Source organism: Sphaerodactylus townsendi, linkage group LG13 (genome assembly GCF_021028975.2).
Source record: "Sphaerodactylus townsendi isolate TG3544 linkage group LG13, MPM_Stown_v2.3, whole genome shotgun sequence".
NCBI lineage: Eukaryota > Metazoa > Chordata > Lepidosauria > Squamata > Sphaerodactylidae > Sphaerodactylus > Sphaerodactylus townsendi.
The window spans coordinates 45,373,355-45,397,893 of NC_059437.1; the positions used below are offsets into that span (position 1 = coordinate 45,373,355).

The 24,539-nt window shown below is 44.2% G+C and overlaps 1 protein-coding gene and 1 long non-coding RNA gene across 2 annotated transcripts in view; one reads left to right on the top strand and one right to left on the bottom strand.

Moving 5' to 3' along the window:
- Positions 1-8,838: 8,838 nt before the first annotated feature.
- The window catches only part of TXNRD2 (thioredoxin reductase 2), a 53,209-nt gene continuing 37,508 nt past the window's right edge, over positions 8,839-24,539 (bottom strand). Inside the window, exons 12-18 of the mRNA XM_048513907.1 lie at positions 23,142-23,278; positions 20,005-20,100; positions 19,436-19,528; positions 18,157-18,228; positions 16,794-16,891; positions 13,866-14,089; positions 8,839-9,195 (exon numbers count right to left, since the gene is read on the bottom strand). Of these exons, the coding sequence (XP_048369864.1) occupies positions 13,966-14,089; positions 16,794-16,891; positions 18,157-18,228; positions 19,436-19,528; positions 20,005-20,100; positions 23,142-23,278 (620 nt within the window). The 3' untranslated portion in view covers positions 8,839-9,195; positions 13,866-13,965. The remainder of the gene's footprint in view (positions 9,196-13,865; positions 14,090-16,793; positions 16,892-18,156; positions 18,229-19,435; positions 19,529-20,004; positions 20,101-23,141; positions 23,279-24,539) is intronic.
- Positions 24,070-24,335, top strand: LOC125442533. Its single transcript, XR_007246009.1, has 2 exons — positions 24,070-24,253; positions 24,296-24,335. It is a non-coding gene; the product is annotated as an uncharacterized LOC125442533 (long non-coding RNA).

Sequence of the window (24,539 nt, forward strand, 5' to 3'; positions counted from 1 at the left end):
AAGGCAGTTCACTACAGATTTCCAGCACTTACTACAGAAGTTGACAATTTGGCCATAAAATCTGATAGCAAGAACTTAACGTTCCTTGTTCGCCTCAACTCGTCTTTTTTTTTTTGCTGTTGTTATTGTTCTTCACTGCTTCTTCCCTAATGCTGGAAAGATCACTATGCTGCTGTCATCCTGACATGTCTTAAGGGTTTCATGTCAGGCCCATTAGAGATGAGCTCACTTTCCTTTGTTCCAGCAACAAGCAGGGTCCCATCCACATCTACTAAGCACCAATAGGCTGAGCCCATGTTTTCTTAAGGTGTACACGACATTAAAAGCCGTTTAGTCAGATGCCTAATACCATAACACTGCTAGGGCCTTTGTCACGTGTGTCTTTTTCATGGCAAGATGACTGACGTGAGGCGCAAAGAGACGCTGAAGGGGAATATCTCACTTGGCCCATCAAGCCTCTGTGTTCGAGGATTAATTCGAAGAATAGCTGACAATGTTGACTCAGAATGGCACAATGGAGGTATAATTAGCCCTCTGATGTGCGGCGGACAGAAAGACTCACGGTTTTTATACCTCTTCGTGTAATTACATCCATTCTTCTTAAAATGCTGTCTTAAAATGAATGTTCCTGCTCACCTGATTGTAATTTATGGTTAATGCTGAAATCTCTGGAAGACTACCTGTGGGCAAAGAAGAGTAGGATAATTAATAGCACTTAAACCACCTATGTAAAAAGAATACTGAACTCTCATGTCTTCAGCAGTCTCGCGTATGGGACACATGTACACTGCTGAGAAATAGCTCCTCTGTAGTATTTTATTTGTTTGTTTGATTGATTAGACCATCACCACCACCACTCCATTTGCTCAGGCTTGGAACTGGCTTACAGAATCATTCCTCAATATAATGACTTTGTTAAAATGTTACATAGCAACATACCACAATAACAGCAAGCCAGTCATAGCACCGTTAAATAATGTGATGATGGGAGGAAAGAGGGAAGGGGAAAAAAGGGGGAGTGGGGAGCCAGCTAGTAATTGATAAATACCACTGCTGTCCTCAACCATATGGTGTATGATGCTACACCAAGATAATGAGGCAGGTTCAGAGCCCCTTAAGCATCAGCAGTAGAAGAAGAGGAGTTTGGATTTATACCCCACCTTTCTCTCCTGTAAGGAGACTCAAGGTGGCTTACAATCTCTTTTCCCTTCCTTTCCCCACAACAGACACCTTGTGAGGTAGGTGGGGCTGAGAGAGTTCAGAGAGAACTGTGACTAGCCCAAGGTCACCCAGCAGGAATGTAGGAGTGTAGAAACACATCTGGTTCACCGGATAAGCCTCTGCCACTCAGGTGGAGGAGTGGTGAATTAAACCCGGTTCTCCAGATTAGAATCCACCTTCTCTAAACATAAGAACATAAGAACATAAGAACAAGCCAGCTGGATCAGACCAAAGTCCATCTAGTCCAGCTCTCTGCTACCCGCAGTGGCCCACCAGGTGCCTTTGGGAGCTCACATGTAGGATGTGAACGCAATGGCCTTCTGCGGCTGTTGCTCCCGATCACCTGGTCTGTTAAGGCATTTGCAATCTCAGATCAAAGAGGATCAAGATTGGTAGCCATAAATCGACTTCTCCTCCATAAATCTGTCCAAGCCCCTTTTAAAGCTATAAAGGTTAGTGGCCATCACCACCTCCTGTGGCAGCATATTCCAAACACCAATCACACGTTGCGTGAAGAAGTGTTTCCTTTTATTAGTCCTAATTCTTCCCCCCAGCATTTTCAATGAATGCCCCCTGGTTCTAGTATTGTGAGAAAGAGAGAAAAATTTCTCTCTGTCAACATTTTCTACCCCATGCATAATTTTGTAGACTTCAATCATATCCCCCCTCAGCCGCCTCCTCTCCAAACTAAAGAGTCCCAAACGCTGCAGCCTCTCCTCATAGGGAAGGTGCTCCAGTCCCTCAATCATCCTTGTTGCCCTTCTCTGCACTTTTTCTATCTCCTCAATATCCTTTTTGAGATGCGGCGACCAGAACTGGACACAGTACTCCCAAGTGCGGTCGCACCACTGCTTTATATAAGGGCATGACAATCTTTGCAGTTTTATTATCAATTCCTTTTCTAATGATCCCCAGCATAGAGTTTGCCTTTTTCACAGCTGCCATGCATTGAGTTGACATTCCCATGGAACTATCAACTAAGACGCCCAAATCCCTTTCCTGGTCTGTGACTGTTAGCGCTGACCCCTGTAGCGTGTATGTGAAGTTTGGATTTTTTGCCCCTATGTGCATCACTTTACATTTTGCTACATTGAACTGCATTTGCCATTTCTGAGCCCACTCACCTAATTTATCAAGGTCCGCTTGGAGCTCTTCGCAATCCTTTGTGGTTCTCACCACCCTACTACACCACGGTCGTAGAAGAACCTTCTCTGCATTGGATGGCTGGATAAGCATGACTTAATTAATTCGGATACCTTCTTCTCCAATGAAAGATGAATTTTCTGATTTATGTACAAAGCAAAATGAGGAATAAGAATCTTGAGATGCCACTTCAAACTGTATGTGGTAGATGGAATTTTGGAATCTTGAGATGCCACTTCAAACTGAATGTGGCAGATGGAATTTTGGAATTTTCGCTTACAAAAAAACCCTGCCTACAAGTAAAAACAAAACTCTAGGACATCAGATAGAGTAGGAGCAGGGAAGGTGAGAGGAAAGGAAATCTCAATGCAAACTGCATTCTAATGGATGGTGCAGACCGTCTTGCTAGTTATTCTCCACCTTCAGTCAGAGAGGTAGGAAAGATGCTTTGGTCATTTCCTGTAGCCAGGTTGCCACTGCCTTATGCCCCAGTATCTTTCCTGCCTAGGCAGAGAGTGCTCCAATCTTGTTTTTGTTTTGGCTTTATTCTGTTAGAGGAGCCTATCTTATGTGCTGAGGCTTTGGTCCCTTCCAGTGTTACTTTAGCTTCTGACTAGTTCAGGCAGTTTGTAGTTCGGTTGTGTTGCTGTTGTTTGTTCCTTTCGTTGTGAGTCTGCTCGGCTGGTCAAGATACTGGGGCGTAAGGCAGCAGCAACCCGGCTACAGGAAGTGACCAAAGCATCTTTCCTGCCTCTCTGACTGAAGGTAGAGAATAACCAGCAAGACGGTCTCCAACATACAGTAGAAGACCCCTTCACGGTGAGTATCCAATGGGTCGTTTTGTTGCAGGAGGTTGTTTTCTGTTTGCAAGTGTATTTTCGTGTAACAGCACTCCCTGTCCATCTTTCTTTTTTTTTCACACTTGCAGCCTTGACCTCTGAACTGTTTACTTGGCTCAGTTTTCCTAATTGTATTGTTCTGGTGGTGGATGTGGAGCTTCATCATAGCTGCCTTTGCACCCTCCTTGTCAACTCATCCAACTCCCCCTCTTCCTGTAAGATCACTTCCCACCAAAACCCAAAATTTTAATTTAATTTTCCTACCTCATACCAGTCCAACTAAAAAAACTTTCCCAAATTGTCCTCAGTTTCTTTTTCTCAGAGAAAAAGCCAGTCTGAACCATAGGAGGACATCAGCCAATGGAGGTTCCATGATGCCCACTGGCACCACAATGGGGGGGCGGGGCTCCTACTCTATGAAGAAAGCAGAGGATCCAACAGGTTCTCACAGGTTCTCACAGTAGGTTACTAATTATTTGTGTGTGCCGAGAGGGGGTTACGAATTGGTGATTTTGCCACATGATTTTTGCCTTAGTTACGCCCCTCCTCTCAGCAGTAATGCACAGAACTTGAAGCAGTCTAGCAGAAAGTGCACCGGCATGCGTGGCAGGCTGTGCCTGCGTGCATTCATTTCCCGCCCAAGGACCGGCGCAGCGGCTGCGTCCTTGCCACAGCCCCGCCCAGGAATGCCCCGCCCTCAGAATGCCCGGCCATGCCCCCGCCGTGCCCCGCCCAGCCCCATTGGCACCACACCACAGATTGAATCCCACCACCATGGGAACTTGTTACTAAAATTTTTGGATCCCACCACTGGAAGAAAGGGAAGTCCTTGAGTATCCATTTTCTGTAGCCATTCTAGGACTTAAAATTTCAGCTAAACTCTATGGTTTCTCAGGGTGAATTAATTTATGTAGCCTAATGATCAGTTGTAATTCCAGAAGAATTCCAGGTAACCATATCCCTCCAGCTGCTTGTCTCTCTCTTCATTTCTTGGGCTGTTTGTTGGCAGTTAGGTGTCACTTCTGAAACACCATTTTAAAAACTTCTTTGTTGCCAGAAGCTTTTAAAAAGCCTATCTTGTTGCACAGACGTTCCCTCCCAGAGTTTCATGCTCGAGCAAAAGGTAGGGCTAACCTTGACATCTGGCAAGTCTACCTGCAAAGTTAAGAACCAACTTTCTGTGCCCTCATTGAGGGTTTTGAAAGAAAGATCAAAGGCAGAAAGTGTTTTATACAAACAACCCGGATAACTGCAAAGTAAGCTCTGGAGAGAAAGCGTCACATTTCAAATGGAGCAACTCCTTCAATTAAGCCAAGGTGGGTAGATTTGGTTGCTGGTCTCTTGTCATCTCTCCTCCTCGTTTGCATTTTTGAATGACGCCGCAGGTCTCAGTTCAGCAGAGCGTGAACCTCAATCCATCCATGTTCATCAAATGACTTAAAATGCAGGGTTAGCCGTAGGGAGTTGTGCAAGAAATGTCCAGGGCACCAACTCAAGCACAAGCCGCAAGTGGGTGAGCCATGCAAATAGGGCAGTGGCACATTCTTACACAGTTCCATTCATTGCCACAGGAGAAAATCCAGGCACCTGGTATGATATGCATGGCTTAAGAAGATGATGATGAGAGAATGGGTATGCTTCATTGAGGCCTCAGAGACCCAGCCCAGGCTGAAAGCCTATGATTCTGTGTCTACATGGCAGAAACTTGTATTTGATGAGTCCTAAAACACTGTTTCTCTCTCTCTCTCTCCCCTGTCCCTGTGCCCCATGAGCTCTTCTGAAATGCCTCTTACTCCAATAAAGTGGAGGGAAAGTCAGCTCAGAGTTTTCAAAAGAGATGCTTTGGGAAAGAAGTAATATGTAGGACACCAGGAAACAGACCATACCAGAACAGGGACCACTGACCTACTCAAACTGATAGCAGCTCTCCTTGATCTCAGGGGAAGGAAAAGCCGGCTGTTGTGGGTTTTCTGGACTGTATGGCTATGGTCTAGTGCTGTGGTGGCGAACCTATGGAACTTCAATTGGGCATGCTGGCAGGGGCTGATAAGAATTGTAGTCCATGAACACCTGGAGTGCCATAGGTTCGCCACCACTGCATTTAACGTTTCCCCCACATCTGTGGCATCATAGCATTATATGCCTCTGGACAAGCCAGTCACAGATGCAGATGAAAGGTTAGGAGCTAAAACCACCAGACCATGGCCATACAGCCTGGAAAAGCCACAACAGCCAGTTGACTTTGGCCGGGGAAGCCCTTGACAATATGAATAATGGCCATCACTTGCTTGATGTACTGAAAGGCAAATCTATCACCCCTCCCGCTTCATACATGAACATGTGATCATCAAACATTGGTGCTCAATTAAAGTGAATGCAAGCTGATTAGGTTATACAGGAGTAGATACCCAGCTGTGGCTAACTGGTAGCTAAATGGAACTTCCATGTTCCAAGGCAGCATGCCAGTTAGTAGGTAACAAATAACAAAGCAAGCTCTGTCTGTTCCTTCCTTGTAGGCTTCTGGATAGCTTCCAGCTGGTTCCTGTGGGAGGCAGAAGACTGGACTACATGAACCCTTTTGTTTAATCCAGTCAGGCTGTCCTTTGCAAGCGATAAAAGTAACATGATAGGACCAGTTTGCTCTGGGAAACCCAGACCCCCACCCCTGGAATAGTTGAAATCAAGGGATCCAGCTAGGGTTTAAGACAACAAAAATTTAGCTGCGGCTGAAGTCAGGTTTAATGGGCAGGTCTTTTATCACATGGCAATTTCACTGATTTTTGCTAAAAGTTACATCCTTTGAGACACTTTTAGACCCGGCATTACCCATCCATTAGTTGCGATTGGAGGGGGGGGGGGGGAAGGTGTACAATACAGTCTGTTACGCAATGTATTTTATTTTTATGTCCACATTTTAGATGTAAATAAATGCTTTTGTTTAATCCCGGGACTGCTTTGTGTCAAGGGAGTTCCCTCCTTAGCCTGCCTTTTCCAAGAAACATTATCAACATGCATTTATCATGAGTGGATCTGTTAGCCCTCATTAGTTGGGATAAACAGGCGAGCATTTGAATCATTGCTTCTATGCCTTGGGGGCCCTCTCTGTTTTTAAAAAGTAAAAATGTAAGGAAGTTCACTCTGCTGTGGTAGAGAAAATGAGGTTACTCATTAAAGATGTTCAGGCCAGGAATCAAGCATACGACTGAGTCACCTGTGAAAGGTCTTTGAGCAAAGGACAGAGGAGTAGCGTTGTATCGCTGGTGAGGTACCATTCAGAGCTTCCCGTTTTCTCCTGTTCCATCCCATTCCATCTATTTAATTTTTTAGAATGTTTATTTCATTCATTTTATATGCTACCTTCCCCTTATGAGCTCAGGACAACTACCAACATTTTATAAAACATTAAAATCAATATATAAATAACATTTATATCTCAGAAAAGGAAGGTGATCTCAGAAAAGGAAGTGCAAGATCTATTTCACAGAAATAGGTGATCTCAGAAAAGGAAGTGCAAGATCAGGAAAGGTGATCTCAGGAAAGGTGATCTCAGAAAAGGAAGTGCAAGATCTATTTCACAGACAGAAGCCTGGAAAAGCACCAGGAAAAGCACATTCTTCTAACCAAACTAAATCAGCTAGCAGTACCTGAGCATATTTGTAAGTGGATCACAAGCTTCCTAACAGATAGGAAACAGCAGGTGAAGCTAGGAAAAATTACATCAGACACCTGTAAAATGAGCACAGGGGCCCCCCAAGGCTGTGTACTTTCACCACTTCTCTTCTCTCTGTATACCAATGACTGCATCTCAAACGATCCATCTGTTAAAATACTGAAATTTGCAGATGATACAACAGTGATTGGTCTCATTCGAGACAACGATGAAACCGCATACAGACGGGAGGTTGAACAACTAGCCTCGTGGTGCCACTGGAACAATCTAGAACTGAACACACTTAAAACCGTAGAAATGGTGGTAGATTTCAGGAGAAACCCTCCCATCCTACCTCCTCTCACAATACTAGACAACACAGTATCAATAGTAGAGACCTTTAAATTTCTAGGCTCCATCATATCTAATGACCTAAAATGGTCACCTAATATCAAAAATGTCATCAAAAAAGCACAACAAAGAATGTTCTTTCTGCACCAACTCAGGAAGCTCAAACTGCCCAAGGAGCTGCTGATACAGTTCTACAGAGGAATCATTGAGTCTGTCATCTGCACCTCTATAACTGTGTGGTTTGGTTCTGCAACCCAACAAGATCGACACAGACTTCAGAGAATAATCAGAACTGCAGAAAAAACAATTGCTGCTAACCTGCCTTCCATTGAGGACCTGTATACTGCACGGGTCAAAAAAGGGCTGTGAAAATATTTACTGACCCCTCGCATCCTGGACATAAACTGTTTCAACTCTTACCCTCTAAACGTCGCTACAGAGCACTGCACACCAAGACAACTAGACATAAGAACAGTTTTTCCCCGAATGCCATCACTCTGTTAAACAAATAATTCCCTCGATAATGTTAAACTATTTATTATATACTTATTATATAATTACTGCACTACTTTTTTCATCATTCCTATTACCCATCTCCTCCCACTTATGACTGTATGACTATAGCCTGTGCTGACATTTTATTTTATTTTATTTTATGATTTTACATTTTATGTTTTCATTACTACTGATTGTTTCCTGATTGCTTACTAGACCTATATGACAATCATTAAGTGCTGTACCTTATGATTCTTGACAAATGTATTTTTCTTTTATGTACACAGAGAGCATATGCACCGGAGACAAATTCCTTGTGTGTCCAATCACACTTGGCCAATAAAGATTCTATTCTATTCTATTTAAGTACAGCTCTACCCATACTGAAATCTACACAACCAGATGGCGAAGATCATTAAAAGCAGTACTAACTCCTTGGAGGGAAAAAAGTGGCAGAAAATGGAAGAGATTTTATTTTGATTTTATCAGTAAGATTCGAGCAGCTGATGGAAGCCAGGAAACATAACGCAAAAAGGTATGTATGGACACCCCATAGGGGATCATTATGATTACACATCAACAATCATTCCCCAAAATGACATACCTCACTTTCATCCCCTTCAACATGTGAGGAACAAGAGCACATGGAAAATGTTCAAGATCGGACTGAGCCATCACCTTTCTAGAATTGTGTTCATAAAGTTAGAGAGTAAATCTTATAAATGATTTATTTCAAATATCCTAATGCTAAACTTTCAAACCATAAGATGAAACAATGCCTGATACTAGGATCCAAGCTATTGTCCCTATCCTTCCAGATTCCAAATGATATTGGTGAAACTATCATATGGATATGGGAGACTGCCACATAGCTCTCCACCATGCCTGGAGCCGTATCTTTTCCCCAAGGAACATCCACAGTAAATTGTAATATCATCTGTATTTTTTAAAATATCTGTGAGCTTCTTCAGAAGCCAATTTTCTCTGAAAATCAGGGTAAAAATATAAATGTATGGAAAACGTATCTGGACTACATGCACAAACCCGCCATAATGTTCACTCTGACACAGCCAAGAGACCCAAACAGAAAATTCTCTTTAAAAAGCTTCCACAAATACAGTATTAATGAGAGGAATACACTAGGGGAAAAACGTTATTTATTTTTTCATCCAGTTGCCAACAATAAATGTCACGTGTGTTGATTAAGGACCCAGCACACATCAGACTTGTCTACTCCACTGTGTGGTTTAATACACAAGACATCATTAGCTGGCATCCAACGGGGCAGCCTGACTAACTGCATTTGTTCGGATGAACGCACATTTTCCAGCTTTGCACACACAGGAAATAATCCGAATCATCCATCAGGCTGTTCAAATCAGCGTTAGCCAGGCCGATATTGTTACAAAAAGCCATCCCTGGAGAGCACAAGGCAGAATCCATCAGGAAAGGAGCGTTTCCCGGTCTCGCCATTGGTCCCAGCCCATTGGTGAAGTTCTAGATTTACACATACAGAAGAGAAAAGAAAAAGTCAGCCTCATCAGCAACATTACATTGTGCTGGAATGCAAGACTGGTGACCACTGAACCTCATGGGAGTCTGTATCGTTATTTTAAAACAACAGAAATAAAATACTTGCATTAGGAAGGACTCAGAACAGCAGTGTTAGATAGAAACGGTGTGGATTAGTGTCACACACCCCACGCTGTTTTATATTGTGTCCCACCAGACCTTTCTGCCTGGCAGCAGCACACCAAACAATTAATCAACTCCCCTGCTCTGCATGCTGCCCTTGTCCCCGATTTTGTGCAGGGCTGAACCACAAGCCTAAAGATTGGCTTTGCTGTGATCCATCCACACTTCTCAGTTTTTTCTCTGTTCTGCACTGATTCGGGCACCGATCTTCCTTGCCACGCATGTCAGCACATGTCACTGATGTCATTATGGGTAGTGTCAGAAACCTGACACCCTTTTGGAAAAAATGTTGCACGTGTGTTTTAATGATGGTACACACGATTGATTTTAAAAAGCACCCCATAAGAGGGACTGAAACTTCTTCTGTGTGGGGAGAATGGGTAAGTGGGGAAAAAAGAAGGACTTGTGACCATCCTTTTGAGAGCCACAGTTTCCCCCGCTTGCAAGAGAGGCATTGCTTGCAGCTCTTTAAAAGGCTGTCAAAACAGTAATTTCTAAACAAGGGCGTTTGCTCAGGACTTATCAGCAAGCCAATGTACTAACACTAATGCGCTACATAAAGAAAAAAAATGGTGTGCTAGTATTTTTATGTAGAAAGGAGAGGAAGACAACTAAGCAAAGAGAAAAGTCCTGTGGGAGAGGCATCATCCACTCAGTGTCAAAGTTAACAAAGGTGCTTGGCTTAACTACAGATCAGCAAATAAATAAACATTAGTACATTGTATAGAACATTTTTAAAAAGACAAATGCAGACAGGAAGTTCAAGGGGGAGGGAACATGTAGTATTGATGGGGCGTGGATTAGCACGGTGGATACTATGGAGGCATACGGTTGCATGGACAACAAATCTGGGAAAAGCTTTTCACACAGAGTCAATCTGATTAGGTCCATCTCTAAAAGGAAAGCTCAATGGATAACCACTTGAGGAAGAAATAGGGAAATCATGACTACAGCCTGAATGAACTTCGGAATGGACCCATGAACATGCAGAACATTTTAAAAAGTTGTGATCTCATACAGCAATAAATCCAGCGACAATAGAGCATGCATAACAGCTCAGCAGGAGAAAAGCGGATTCATCTTCCACGTCAGGCAGACCTTCAAAGTTGGCACAACAACCAAGATATTTATTGATGAAACCAAGAAGAGAATATTAATAAGGTGATGCAGTCACCTAGTGCCCCCATGAGCTTGCTGAGACCAGCTAACACATGGAGGCTACATCCTGTGGCCAGAGGTTCTAGAGAGACTATGCCACGCTGGCCCTCCTGCTGCCGTTCCTTAGTGCTCTCCGGTTGACAACAGGCAGCAGAAACAGGAGCAGCTGTCTGCTTCCTTGCTCATCAGCTATCTGTTTCCAAACTGGGCCATCATGCCTCCTCCTCCCCGTTCCCCAGCCGCCGAAACATCTTTGCAGTCAGCCTACATGAAGATCACATCACAAAACCAAAATATTCTCCCTTTGGCAGGAAAATGACCCTGATGTCCACAGCAAGGCAGATAGCCAGTAGCCTTTTTGGAAAACTCATCCCAAGAGAAAGTGACTGGGTTTTATTTATTCTAAGCTCTTCTTCTCAGCGTGAAAACAGCCACTGCAGCAATGTGTCCATTCCTAATTGGCAAGCTCACATGCTGAAATTTTGTCACAGGAAGGGAGGGAAATAAAGAGAAATAAAGGCAGCATTCTCCTTAATTTTCTTTAAAATTTCCCCTTTCCCCTTATTTCCTTTTTAAGAAACCACCCGACCCTTTCTTAAATCCTGCATGCTCTTCTCTTCTGCACATTAATTTTTAAAAAGCTAACCAAAAGAAAGCGAATTGAAAGAAAGCACATTCGTTTTAAAAAGCTTTCTTTCTTTCAAGAGATACAGCGGAGCCAAGCTTCTGTGGTTGCACTGAGCCAGTGGGAGAAGACGGGGCACATGATAAAGTGATGTTTTTAAAGAAATGTAAGCAAAACAAATGCTATTAAGACTGACATTCTAAGAAAGTTATTTCAAGATATGGCAGGAAACCAATCAAAGATTCTCCCAAGTAGCAGTATGGTTAAATCAACACCAAATGGACCACACTCTCTTTCTTCCTAGGGGTATTTTGTACGCTTGCAAGTTTCAGCAAGTAAGATCAGTAAACACGAGGCAGGATGGCGAATGCACGGTATGTTAAGGTTACCTTTCCCCAGACAGCAGACTGAACCCGCCCCCCCTCATCTCCCAGCAGTTCTATACTTACACAATGTTACATTTAGGGGTGAACAAGAACTGATCTTACGATGCGTGAAAAGGCCCTTCTTCTACCTTACAGGAAACCAGAACATTAAGCTCTTATCCAAACATGGACAATAAGTGCCTTTTCAAAGGATATACAGGATGAATTTGGCTTTGCAACCAGGCTACTGAATTCTTGCCTCAAATGAATCAGCACCTCCCCCTCCTGGCCAACAAGAGGCAGTTCACAACGAGGACAACTTTGCCGCAACCGGGACAATGTTGAGGCAAGACCTTGAAAGTGCTATTTGCAAACAGGTGCCTGAGCCAGGTCCAGCAGTGACCAAAAAAAGGGGGAAAAAAGAACAAGGTGCTTGTAGGGATCTCCTTTGCAGCAGTTTTGAGGTCTGAACCAGGAACTTGTACATTTTGCTTCTTTGACAGTTTTATTTATTTATTTATTTATTTATTTATTTATTTATTTATTTATTTATTTATTAAACTTAATATACCGCCCTATCCCCGAAGGGCTCAGGGCGGTGAACAACACAAAATCAAACAGAAAACATAAAATCTTAAAACAGGTACATTCTAAAATAGGGCCCACGAAACCCATATACTACCCTCTTCCAAAATTTGAGGATGGGTCCCAGTGATGTTAGGGGACCCTACTAGCAGGGGGGAAGGGCGGGACACCATCGGCGGCTGGACTCTCCAAAGGCCTGGTCGAACAATTTGGTTTTACAGGCCCTGCGAAACTCTCCAAGGTCCCGCAGGGCCCGAACAGCTGATGGTAATGTGTTCCACCAGGCCGGTGCCAGAGCTGTGAAGGCCCTGGCCCGTGTGGAGGCCAGCCGCGTCATCGAGGGGCCAGGGATCTCCAGTAAATTTGCCTCTGCTGATCGCAGAGGACGAGCTGGGACATATGGGGTAATGCGGTCCCGAAGGTACGAGGGTCCCAGGCCGCGTAAGGCCTTGAAGGTCAACACCCACACCTTGAACACGATTCGGAATTCAATGGGCAGCCAATGCAGGCGGCACAGCACAGGGGAGATATGTTCACGAAAGGCGCCCCCTGTGAGCAACCGGGCCGCCGCATGTTGCACCAATTTCAGTTTCCGGATCAGGCACAAGGGAAGGCCCGCGTAGAGCGAGTTACAATAGTCCAGTCTGGAGGTGACCGTTGCATGGATCACAGTGGCTAGGTCAGTGTTGGAGAGAAAGGGGGCCAGCTGACGGGCCTGACGAAGATGGAAGAACGCAACCCGGGTTATATGGGCCACCTGGGTCTCCATTGAAAGAGACGAATCCAGGTGGACCCCCAGGCTGCGAACGGAGGGGGTCGGCGCCAATATGCCCCCCCTCCCACACCGGCGGCTGGAAATCCCCAATCCCACTTCCACAACCTTGTGCTACAAGACTGGGGTTGCTTTACCTTGCTTTCGTCTTTTGACTCTTACCACAGACTCTCCATTTCAGCACAGGACTGCTTAGCCCCTTGAAGACCAACTATTTTCTGGCTTTACCAAGCAGTTTCTTTCTTTTTTCCCCTTTTAAAGTTTGAGGATTATGTATAGCAACTGCTCAGCCACTATAAACCAGCTGAGCTGGCTACACTAGGTCGCTTGGCTCACTACAAAAGTTTTTGCAGGCCTATCTGCAAGGTTAACAGCCCAATCCAAAGGAGGGGGGACACTGTAGAGCAGCGGCCACAGCACTATCCCCAAAGAAGCAATCAGTGTTGTGGGTGCCAAGGGAGATGGAGAAAATCCTTCTATCTCCTGGAAAAAGCCCATTGTTGGGAATGACTTTTAGGTGGTGTAAGCATGTGCCATAAAAAGGGGGAATTCCTGTGCCAAAACTCCTATGGGAGCTGACTAAAGTTCCCCCCACCTGTGGCGCAGCCTGTTCCAGCAGTGAAGCACTGGCCCATAGGCCAACTCTCAGATTCCGGTGCCATGGAGCTGCATGGTGCCCCACTGCAGGCACCGCTGAGATAAGTGCCTCTTCATTGGCATCTGTGCCCATCTGCACAGCGCTGGTGCAAAAGCTTTGGTGCAGGGATTACACCACTTCCAATATCCCCCCCCCCCTTTAACTTGCATCTATAAAATGACCAGATTTGCTGCCTTTCAGTAGTGTTCCCCCCCACCCAATCCTTCTGGCGCTCTGCAAATTGTGGGAACAAGACCCTTTGCAAATCCTGCTTTATCTGCTTGCAAGCTGATATACAGCTGCAGTTCAAACAGGCTTAAACTATTGTACCTGTAGCTCCAGGCCTTGTGTGTCTTGATGCTGTCCTGTGCTCTTTATACTGCTTCTGCCGCGTGCTCTTTCATCGGCTACCCAGGGATGGCAGCTAACCTCAGCAGCTGGTGACAGTGGCATCTAAGCCCGACCGCTTCGAGATGTGCAGCTTAGTGACTTCCTCTGCGCAAGTCGGGTGAATGCCCACTGTCTTCAGCATCTGTGAATAAGTGGCGCCACATCTGTAGAGAAGGAAGAGGCAATGCTAATGGCGAAAAACATGGATGGGTAAAACATTCAGAGAAGGTAACAGTGGAGTTTGAGACATCTGGGAAACCTCCCAAGTCTCATCCAGCAATGGGAGACTGACAGTTACTCTCGCACGATGTCCTGGTCTTACTCTGATGGCTGTGGCTCAGTGACACAATACTTGTTTTCCATGCAGAAGATCCCTGGTTCAATCCCTGGCATCTCCCAGGTTCTCAGCGGCAGATGGCTGGGATAAAGCTACTTCTGTCTAAGGGCACTTCCGCACATGCAGAATAATCCACTTTCAATCCCCTTTGTGGCTGGACTAGCCTAAGGTCACCCAGCAAAACCCACTTGCAAACAATTGTGAAAGTGGATTGAAAGAGCATTATTCCTCATGTGCGAAAGTGCCCTAAGTCCTTGGAGAACCACTGCTTACCGGTATCAGAGTGGATAGCACTAAGCTAAATGGACCAATGGTTGGCCAACGCAGCATAAAGGTAGATTCGTACTTCATGCTTATATGTCCCTGTGCAAGTTCCTAAACTCAGCTTTTGTGCCCAAGCACTAGGTAAGATCAGCTGAATGCTACCACTGTGAATAGTAGGGGGACAAGATGCTGTCTCTCTGTTTCATCAGGAGCAGCAGTGGCATAGTGGTTAAGAGCAAGTGTACTCGAATCTGGAGGAACCGGGTTTGATTCCCCGCTCTGCCGCCTGAGCTGTGGAGGCTTATCTGGGGAATTCAGAATAGCCTGTGTACTCCAACACATACCAGCTGGGTGACCTTGGGCTAGTCTCAGTTCTTCGGAGCTCTCTCAGCCCCACCTACTTCACAAGGTGTCTGTTGTGGGAGAGGAAGGGAAAGGAGTTTGTAAGCCACCTTGAGTCTCCTTCCAGGAGAGAAAGGTGGGGTATAAATCCAAACTCTTCTTCTCCTTCTTCATATTTTTGGATTTTGCTTTCTCCATCAAAATAGAACAAAGCTAATTCTATGTCCTCCGAGCCATTTTAAAATCTCTGCAGAAGTTAGATTTTACCTGCAATTCTAATGTCCTACTACTTTCAACCAGCTGAGGGCAGCAGTGACAAGGAAAAGGTACACTCCAGGCAGGTCTAGGAACTGCCAGTCACCCCTGGAAATTAAAACCCGGTGCTAGGTTTGAGGAGATAAACTTCAATTTAATAGGAAAATATTGAAAACAGTTTATCTGAGTAAGAATCTTTTCTGTGCTTTTTCAGAGCAGGGCCCTGCTTGTTCATAAGAAGCATTCATAAAATAAGTTTTGTTTCCATACAAGGGGTTGGTCTATAAATGCACAAATAAAAATCCCACTATCCTTATACCCCCTCTCTCACACCTTTAAAAATTCAATTTTTATTGAGCATCAGCTAAAGGGCTGGCACATGTTTCCCCCCTTCCTAATCCCCACAACCCCAATGAAGTAGGTTAAGCTGAGACAATGAGAACATGATTGGTCCAAGTTCACCCAGTTTAGTGGCTCAGCGAGGATTTGAACTTGACTCTCTGCGGTCTTAGTCTTGTTGCTCTCACCCCAGCATCTAGCATTCAGAGGTATACTGCTTCTGCACAGGGAGGCTCCCTGTACCCATCATGGCTATCAGCCACAGACAGATCTATCCTGCATAAGAGGCTTCAACTTTCTCTTCCCAGTGTTATATACCTAAACCAATTCAAGGGATCCTACCACTCTTGTTTTTTTTTTTTTTAAGTCTAAGAACACTGGAAATCTGATTATGAATGTTTGGTGTCTCAGCCCTGAGCAGGGATTTAAATCCAGGTTTACTATGCCCAAATCAGACCCTCTGGTCATAACACCACACTGCATCGCAGCTGAGCTATACACTGGCTCACCAGCTCTGTCAACTGAACACTTTCGTTATTCAACCTCCTTTGGTTCCATTTCCAACCCAGCCATGGGATGCCGCCTACCCTTCTTCCCAGATTAGTATCCTGAATCTGCAAGCACACAGATTATGCCAGCATTGCATAAATTCCCACCACGCCCAGAACCGGCACTTCAGGAGGGGATGGGGCAGAGCCAGCCCTCTTAGTCGTTTTGAACCATGGAAGTTTTTATCAGATCCCCCCCTTTTTAGAGTTCTAGTCACTCTCATTTAAAAAATCCATGCTGCTCCAACAAGTGTGTGTGTGGGGGGGGGGGGGACCTCTGAGCTTTGCTATAAACCTTTGATGACTGCTCCTTTTAAAAGAGATGCCTTCCCACAAAACGTAATCAACCCAAGCTTTTCATCCCTTTTTCTGTCTGTCTGTTAAAAGTCTCTGCATGTTTCAATGATCATTTTTTATCTAGGGAACAGAAAAAACTGGGAGAGTTTTCCCTTTGTTGCATTTTGAAGAGTTAACAGCTGCATGGTGAATTTGATTTGGGGGGGTGGGGGAGGACGTTCGACAGTAGGGTTTGCCAAGAAACATATTTCAGAAATATAAATACAAAAATCTGGTATGTCCGTCACTAAGCCCAGTATTTATTAATAAAGAACAGCCATGTTTTTAATGACAATATAGGAAATGAGACATAAAAGAAACCTAAAACATTAGTTTCTTTTTTAGCCTTGCCAAAAGCAATCCACTATCATTCACAATCATACAGTAACAACAAAAACAAAAAAAACAGCTTTAGAAATTTCCCCTCCAACATTCTTTATTACTTACTTGATTCCAAGGGCAAATCCTTGAATAACTTCGCCTGCATTTGGACCAATGAAATGAAGGCCAAGGATTCGCTGTTCTTGTGCACGTGAACACACCATCTGAAATTAATATGTGAGAAAGAGAGGAAAGGAATGAGAGGCCAATTGAGTTGATCCAATTAGGGCCATGCAAATTACATTACACAATGAAGAGCCAGATTCGAGTCCAGTGGCACCTTAGAAACCAACAAGAAGTTGGGAGTATAAGCCAGTAAGAATCAGTGGGGCTGCAGACCAACACAGCTACCCTCTGAAATATTACATAATGCATCCTGCTTCCAGTGCTCTGATGCTCAGGGCTACATATGCATGGTTGTGAAGCACAAGGGTAGATATGGATACATCCTCAGAATTATTGCTCCAATGGAAACAACAATGGCGTTGTTCGTGGGTGCTTAATAAATAGTTTGCTGCTTTTGTTATGTTCTTGACAAAGTAAGGCACTGTAGAGTCAGCGTGATGACCCTCCACCATCTGTCAGTTCTTTTTGTTTAATATTTAAGAGGTATTGTAGAAATATTTAATTTTATTTACTTTTTATAGCCCACCTTTCTCACTGAGACTCAAAGCAATTTCACCGTTTAAAAATGCACTAAGAACAAAAAAAGGGGGGGAGGAAAAGAAAAAAAGAAGACAACCACAGTGAATAGGGCTGACTTACAAAATTAGAGCAGAGCGCTAAGAACAAGTCTGAATTGTGCAACTGGAGAACAACTGGTGAACAATGCAATAAACAATGTATTGTGCACAAGTAATTAATAACATAATAAATAGCTGGAAATTTACTCCACCAGGCTTTGAGAAAAAGGCTACCTGCACATTCTCATTATTTTCAGGAGAATATTTGGTAACATCTATATGGACATTAAAAACTGCCTTATGTAGAATCAGACCACTATCCTGCATTGTTAATTTGAATTGGCAGTGGCTTTTCAAGGTCTCAAGCAGATGACTTAACCCATTCAACTGAGGGACATCCGTAGGCTTATTAACAAAGAGATCCTTTACGTGAACGTGCCAGGGATTCTTCAACTAGGAGACTTCTGTATGCAAAACCCATTCACTGCCACTGAGACACTATCCTTCCTCAGACCCCAGGGAAGAAAGTGGGAATGTCATCTTCATCGAGCAGCCAATGGTAAACGGGGCAGTGGTCTGGTAGTGAGCAGTATGGAGGTGGGAGGAAGGGATTACAGTTGAGGCTTGAGCCAACCCCGCTGCTCTCTTGCAATACGGTAGCTCATGCACAAAACAAGCTGCTGATCAAGGACATAGACTAGAAGATCATTCCTGTTAGAACGGTGGTGAACATTAGCAACACTTACTTTTATGTAACACTGAGCAGCACCTCTTTCAGGCACGTTAAATTCCAAAGGCTTATAAAATGCATGGTATACCTGATTGAAAAGAATATGAAAAAAAGAATACTTGCAATTAGTATTTTGATTTATTGCAGTTGATATTTTGATGCTGCCGTTGCCAAAAGCTACTTGGAGATACAGAGGCTTGCTGACAACTTTATGCAGGGAGGAAACCCACACCCGTAGGAAATATCTTGGCACCCAGGTGATGCCGGGCTTTTTATTTAGATCCAATTTTCCCCCTAACAAGACCTCAAACAGCTTACAGTATCATTCCCTTCTCCTCAAGTTATTCTGACAATCATCACACTCTGAGATCGTGTTAGGCTCAGAATACCCTGAGTCGCCCAGAGAGCTTCCATGGCAGACTGGGGATTTGAACTCTGTCATATTTCTGGAAGCCCAGTCAAGATCTTCCCATTTTGCTTCACTTTCAGAAGCTGAGCCTGCCCACACACCCCTTTTTAATGTCCTCTGTGTTATTGTTCTGCTTATATAACCCACACACACCTGCTTTATGATACCTGTATCTTTTATTATTAGATTATTACCTTTAGCTTTGCCTCTGGTCATGCTGCTGGGCACTTCATCTCCTATTCCTGTGCTCAGAATGTTGCTGGCTCTTCCAACCTCCCTCTTTCCCAAGGCTAGCTTGGCTGTGCACAACTATGGCATGAGAGCTATGTATCTACACATTTTTATCCCACGGTTTCCCAAAGAAGAAGAGTTGAAGAAAAATTTGGATTTATACCCCAGCAAGGAGACTCAAAGGAGTTTACAAACTCCTCTCCCTTCCCTCCCCACATCAGACACCTTATGACATAGGTAGGGCTGAAAAAGTTCTGAACAAACTATAACTAGCCCATGGTCACCCAGCAGGAATGTAGGAGTGGGGAAACAAATCTGGTTCACCAGAAAAAAAGAGTCTGCTGCTCAAGTAGAGGAGTGAGGAACCAAACTCAGTTCTCCAGATTAGAGTCCACCTGCTCTTAACTACTACACCATGCTAGCTCATGCTGGAGCTCATAATAATGTACATGGTTTTCTTCTCCTCCTGTTCATTCTGAATGGTAGGCTGTGCTGAGAGTGTAACTGGCTCGGGTCCCCTAGTGAGCTGTGCACTGTGTAGATTTGAACCTGGGTCTCTCCAATTCTACTCCAGCCAGTACTCCAAACTCACTCCATCAAGAGGGCAACGCAACTCTGCAAGTTGGTAACCAGGCCAACAAGAGATCTAGCATACCTCTATGTTATCTGGCCCCAAACGGTCTGAGGCTTGTTCTTCTGAGAGACCAACACATCCATATTCCAAGGGTGTGAAAACAGTAGTTGGCACCTACGTAATATACAACATGGTTACTCTCAAAATAAAAGATCATGATGCCTTTCCATTCCATTGCTTAGGGTCAGTTTCTCTGTAAGTTGTGCCAATCAGCCTTAAACCTTTCTCTGGTGAAGAACTGCTACAAAACAGCTAACCTTATTCAAGCCCACCCAAGAAAACTCCAGTGCGGAACAAAGATTCTCTGTGCAGCTTCCCAGGTGGGAGAACTTGGGCAATTTCTTAACATCAAGCTGCAAGGATTGACACTGTAAAGAGCTTTTAAAAAAACATTTAGAGTTTTGCTGATTAGAGTAAGTGCAGTTAGCAATTCCTCCACCCACCCTGTTGAATCAGATGTCAAATCAAATAAAAAAAGAAACAGAAGAAGAAATCAAACTTATGATCCTGCGTGCACAGAGCAGTGGCAGCTTGTACTCTTTGCAGCAAGTCGTCTTAAAAGGTTACGGAAGGAAAAGTTAAATACTCACATTGTCATAATCCATTAGTTCTTCAGACTGGCCAAACAAACGTCGAGCCAGAAGTTTTCCTGCAGCAATCGCAGTCGGTGTTAGTTCAGGGCGACCCTGAGAGAAGAAGGCAAAAGTATCTCTATCAGCTTGAAAAGGATGCCAGAACAGAAGGGGAGGAGCAGCAGCAACCCCAGCACCTCTGAGATGCCGACCTGGTAGTCTGAAGGGAGATCCTTTAGCATTCCTATACTTCTTCCCATGTTCAGAGTACTTCATGGGCCTCATCTTGATGTAATCCTTACAACAGCCCTTCAAGGAAGGCCAGTAATTTTTATCACTGTATTGTCCAGGATAGTTTTGGGTGAGAACAAGAGAAAGTGGAGAGTTCATGGCCAAGATGACATCTGAACCAACAACTTCCCTTGTAGTTTTTTTTAATTCTCTCAGGTATGGGAGCCTGCTAGATAATATAAGGTGTATATTGCACCTTTTGATTCACACGGATCTATAAGGCAGCTCACAACAAATTTAAAAACCAAAATAATGCCTGAAAATAAGGGCAACGAAACACAAAGTCTACACAAAAGACATCACCACCAACACCCAGTTCAGATTCAAAGGCTTCTCTAGGAGTTAAGTTGACATCTACAGACCAAAGCAAAACAGGCCTCCCTCAGAATGAAAATTTATCCCATCTTCAACCCATTATACATTTGCTGTGTGGAAGGGGCCTCAGAGAAGACAGCCCTTAAGATACTGTGGATGAATAAAGATGAGAGAGAGAGCTATAAAAAGAAGTCATGAAAGAAGCTCAGAAAGATTTGGAGGGAGGGCACTCCACATCCTTGGTACAGCTACTGAAAAGCTCCCTCATATCTTTCACCCTTCTGAACCTTCTATGGTGGTAGAAAGCAAAGCTGATACGTGACTGTCTTGAACACCGAGGTTATGTTGGAGAAAATAGTTCTCTAGATATCCTGGTCCCAAACTCACATATTATGATGAATGTCAAAAGCCTGCAATGCCTCCACTTTCTACCAATGTGGTATAGTGGTTAAGAGCAGGCGGATTCTAATCCGGAAAACCGGGTTTGATTCCCCACTCCTCCACCTGAGTGGCAGAGGCTTATCTGGTGAACCAGATGTGTTTCCATACTCCTACATTCCTGCTGGGCGACCTTCAGCTAGTCACAGTTCTCTCGGAATTCTCTCAGCCCCACCTACCCCCAAGGTGTCTGTTGTGGGGAGATGAAGGGAAAGGAGTTTGTAAGCCACCTTGAAACTCCTTACAGGAGAGAAAGGTGGGATATAAATCCAAACTCCTCTTCTCTCCTCCCTGCAGGCTACAGTTTTGTAATGCTCTGTCATTTTAAACATGTCAAGATGATCTGTTCAGCTCTTTCCAAACCAGCATTCTTACTTTCAAGATCTGTAAATGTCATTTGCCAGCTGAAAGATGCCCCCCCCTCGTTTACTTGAAAAGCAGCTGTCAGTCACCTCTGTAGCAGGAAACGGAGATGTTATTTTGGCATTCCAGAACTGAACAAGAGATTGGAGGAGAAGATAAAATTGCAAAAACCTCTGGCTTGCGCTCCATAAAGCCTGACTAATTACTAAAACATCCCTGGAAGATAAAAGCTCAGTTTTTCCTTCAGTGGCTTGTATACTTCCTCACAAAACACGGTTGATATAAACACTCACTTTGCACTTTTGCAGGGGACTGTCTGATTACTGTTAATCTGAACGGTTCAAGATTTTCATCAACATTTCATCAACATGTCTCCCATAAGAAGGGTTGAAGTTGATACGAATGGAGCCTAGAAAGACACTAGAGCATAGGTGTCAAACTCGCAGCCCTCCAGATGTTATGGACTAGTCGTGAGTTTGACACCTGTGCACTAGAGCATGCATTATTACATTTTCCTTATGAGCCCTTTGGAACAGTCATGCTGGCATGGAAGGGGGATACTGGGAAGATTCCTACTCCCACCACTGGGTCCTGATGAAGGTGAAAGGAGATGTGCTGACCTTGCTGGGGAAGGGTATTAGGAGCTGATGGAAGAAATACCATTACTATGGTTGCAGCTACTGAATGGACAGCAGAATCCAACAAAGATGCTGATGATAATATCCCCTGCCAGTGCCAGGTACCATGATCCAACAGGTACCTGCAGTGCACAGCTGCAAAGAGCTGCAGCTGTGGACCCAGCATCTCCATCCACCTCTTCACAGCACCCTGTGGTAATAGCACTACATTCTCTTCCATCAGAGTTCAGGGTTGGGAGCTGGAATCTTGGCACACAACCACACAAGCCACTGCTGTTCCTGACACGTGCATGGATGCAATGGTGCACCAAATATTGTTTTAGAAGAAGAAGAGTTTGGATTTATATCCCACTTTTCTTTCCTGTAAGGAGGCTGAAGGTGGCTTATAAGCTCCTTTCCCCTCCTCTTCCCACAACAGACACTTTGTGAGGTAGGTGGTTCTGAGAGAGTTCCGAAGAACTGTAACTAGCCCAAGGTCACCCAGCAGGAATGTAAGAGTGCGGAAACACATCTGGTTCACCAGATAAGCCTCTGCCACTCAGGTGGAGGAGTAGGGAATAAAACCCGATTCTCCAGATTAGAATCTACCTGCTCTTAACCACTACACCACGCTGGCTCTTTTAATCAAGAGCTTAAGAGAAGACCTATCAAATATTGTCAACAAGACATTTGTGGAAGAAGTTGCATCCTGGGATCTGCTACAAAGTGGCACCATGTGACTTCTGGCCTATTCCCAGAGACCAGTTTGATTTGATACTTAAATTGCCAACATACTCAAACCCTAGAAGTCTCCAGTCTTTAAATGTGACCTCAATGGCAGCACACCAGTTTATTCTACGGACACAACCTTTCCTGGACTGATAATAAGACTGTGCCCAGATATTAGGCAGCTTGATAAACATCAGTAATAATCGCCAACAAGAAATGTTTTGTGTGAAGGAAATTACAGCTCTGTGTGCTTAGTATAAGCTCTGAGGATCTCAAAAATGAAAATGAAAAAGATCTAAGTATCGATATATACTACAGCAGGACAACAACTGGGCACTGGTTATTAATCAGGTACAAAGTAAGGCTTCCTGTTATTGTAACACAGTCTGTGTAGCCGCCTACCTCTGTAATGTCTCCAACTGCATAAATGTGAGGAACAGAAGTGGTCTCACTTGCATCAACAATGATCTTTCCCGTTGCAGAGTTAATTTTCACGCCCACGGTCTCCAAATTAAGGGTCTTGGTGTCAGGCTGTCGGCCTTGAGATGAGAGGGAGAATTTGGCTTTTAAAAGTTAAGATTTTAGAGCACTTTTAATTATTTTAAATAAACCCCTCCCCTGAATCTGTCAACGGTTTCTAAAATCCAGACACAAATCAGTTGCCTGAAAAAAAATATAGATAAATAGGATCAGTTCTCCAGAAGGATCATATTTTATATCACAAGAACATCAGCAGGCTTTCCCTTGTGGCTTTCCCTTTCACGCTGAAATGCAAAATAAATAACACAAACAGATGGCCCCTCCAGGATGGTGTTATCACACTGGTGTCATAACACAACAGATGGCCCCTCCAGGATGGTGTTATAACACCAGTTTTATAACACCATGGCCCCTCCAGGTAATGATAACACCTGTGTTATAACACCATGGTCCCTCCAGGATGGTGTAATAACTGGTGTTATAACACCATCCTAGAGGGACCATGGTGTTATAAGACCATCCTGGAGGGGCCATACTGTTATAACACTGGTGTTATAACACCATCCTGGAGAGACCATGGTGTTATAACATGGGTGTTATAACACCATCCTAGAGGGGCCATGGGTTATAACACTGGTGTTATAACACCATCCTGGAGGGGCCATGGGTTATAACACTGGTGTTATAACACCATCCTGGAGAGACCATGGTGTTATAACATGGGTGTTATAACACCATCCTAGAGGGGCCATGGGTTATAACACTGGTGTTATAACACCATCCTGGAGAGACCATGGTGTTATAACATGGGTGTTATAACACCATCCTAGAGGGGCCATGGTGTTATAACACTGGTGTTATCACTACCTGGAGGGGTCATGGTGTTATTACATTGGTCTTATAACACCATCCTGGAGGGACCATGGTGTTATAACACCATCCTGGCGGGACCATGGTATTATAACACTGGTGTTATAACACCATCCTGGAGGGACCATGGTGTTATAACACTGGTGTTATCACTACCTGGAGGGGTCATGGTGTTATTACATTGGTCTTATAACACCATCCTGGAGGGACCATGGTGTTATAACACCATCCTGGAGGGGCCATGGTGTTATTACACCATCCTGGAGGGACACTGCTGTTATAACACTGGCGTTTTCACTACTTGGAGGAGCCTGGTGTTATAACACTGGTGTTATTACACCATCCTGGAGGGATGTGCCCTTCTGACTGGGGCTTGGAAGCCTTTCCACACTATCCATTATACATGTTAATCTGGTACGGTATAGAATTGAAAGAAACCATGCTGGCCTC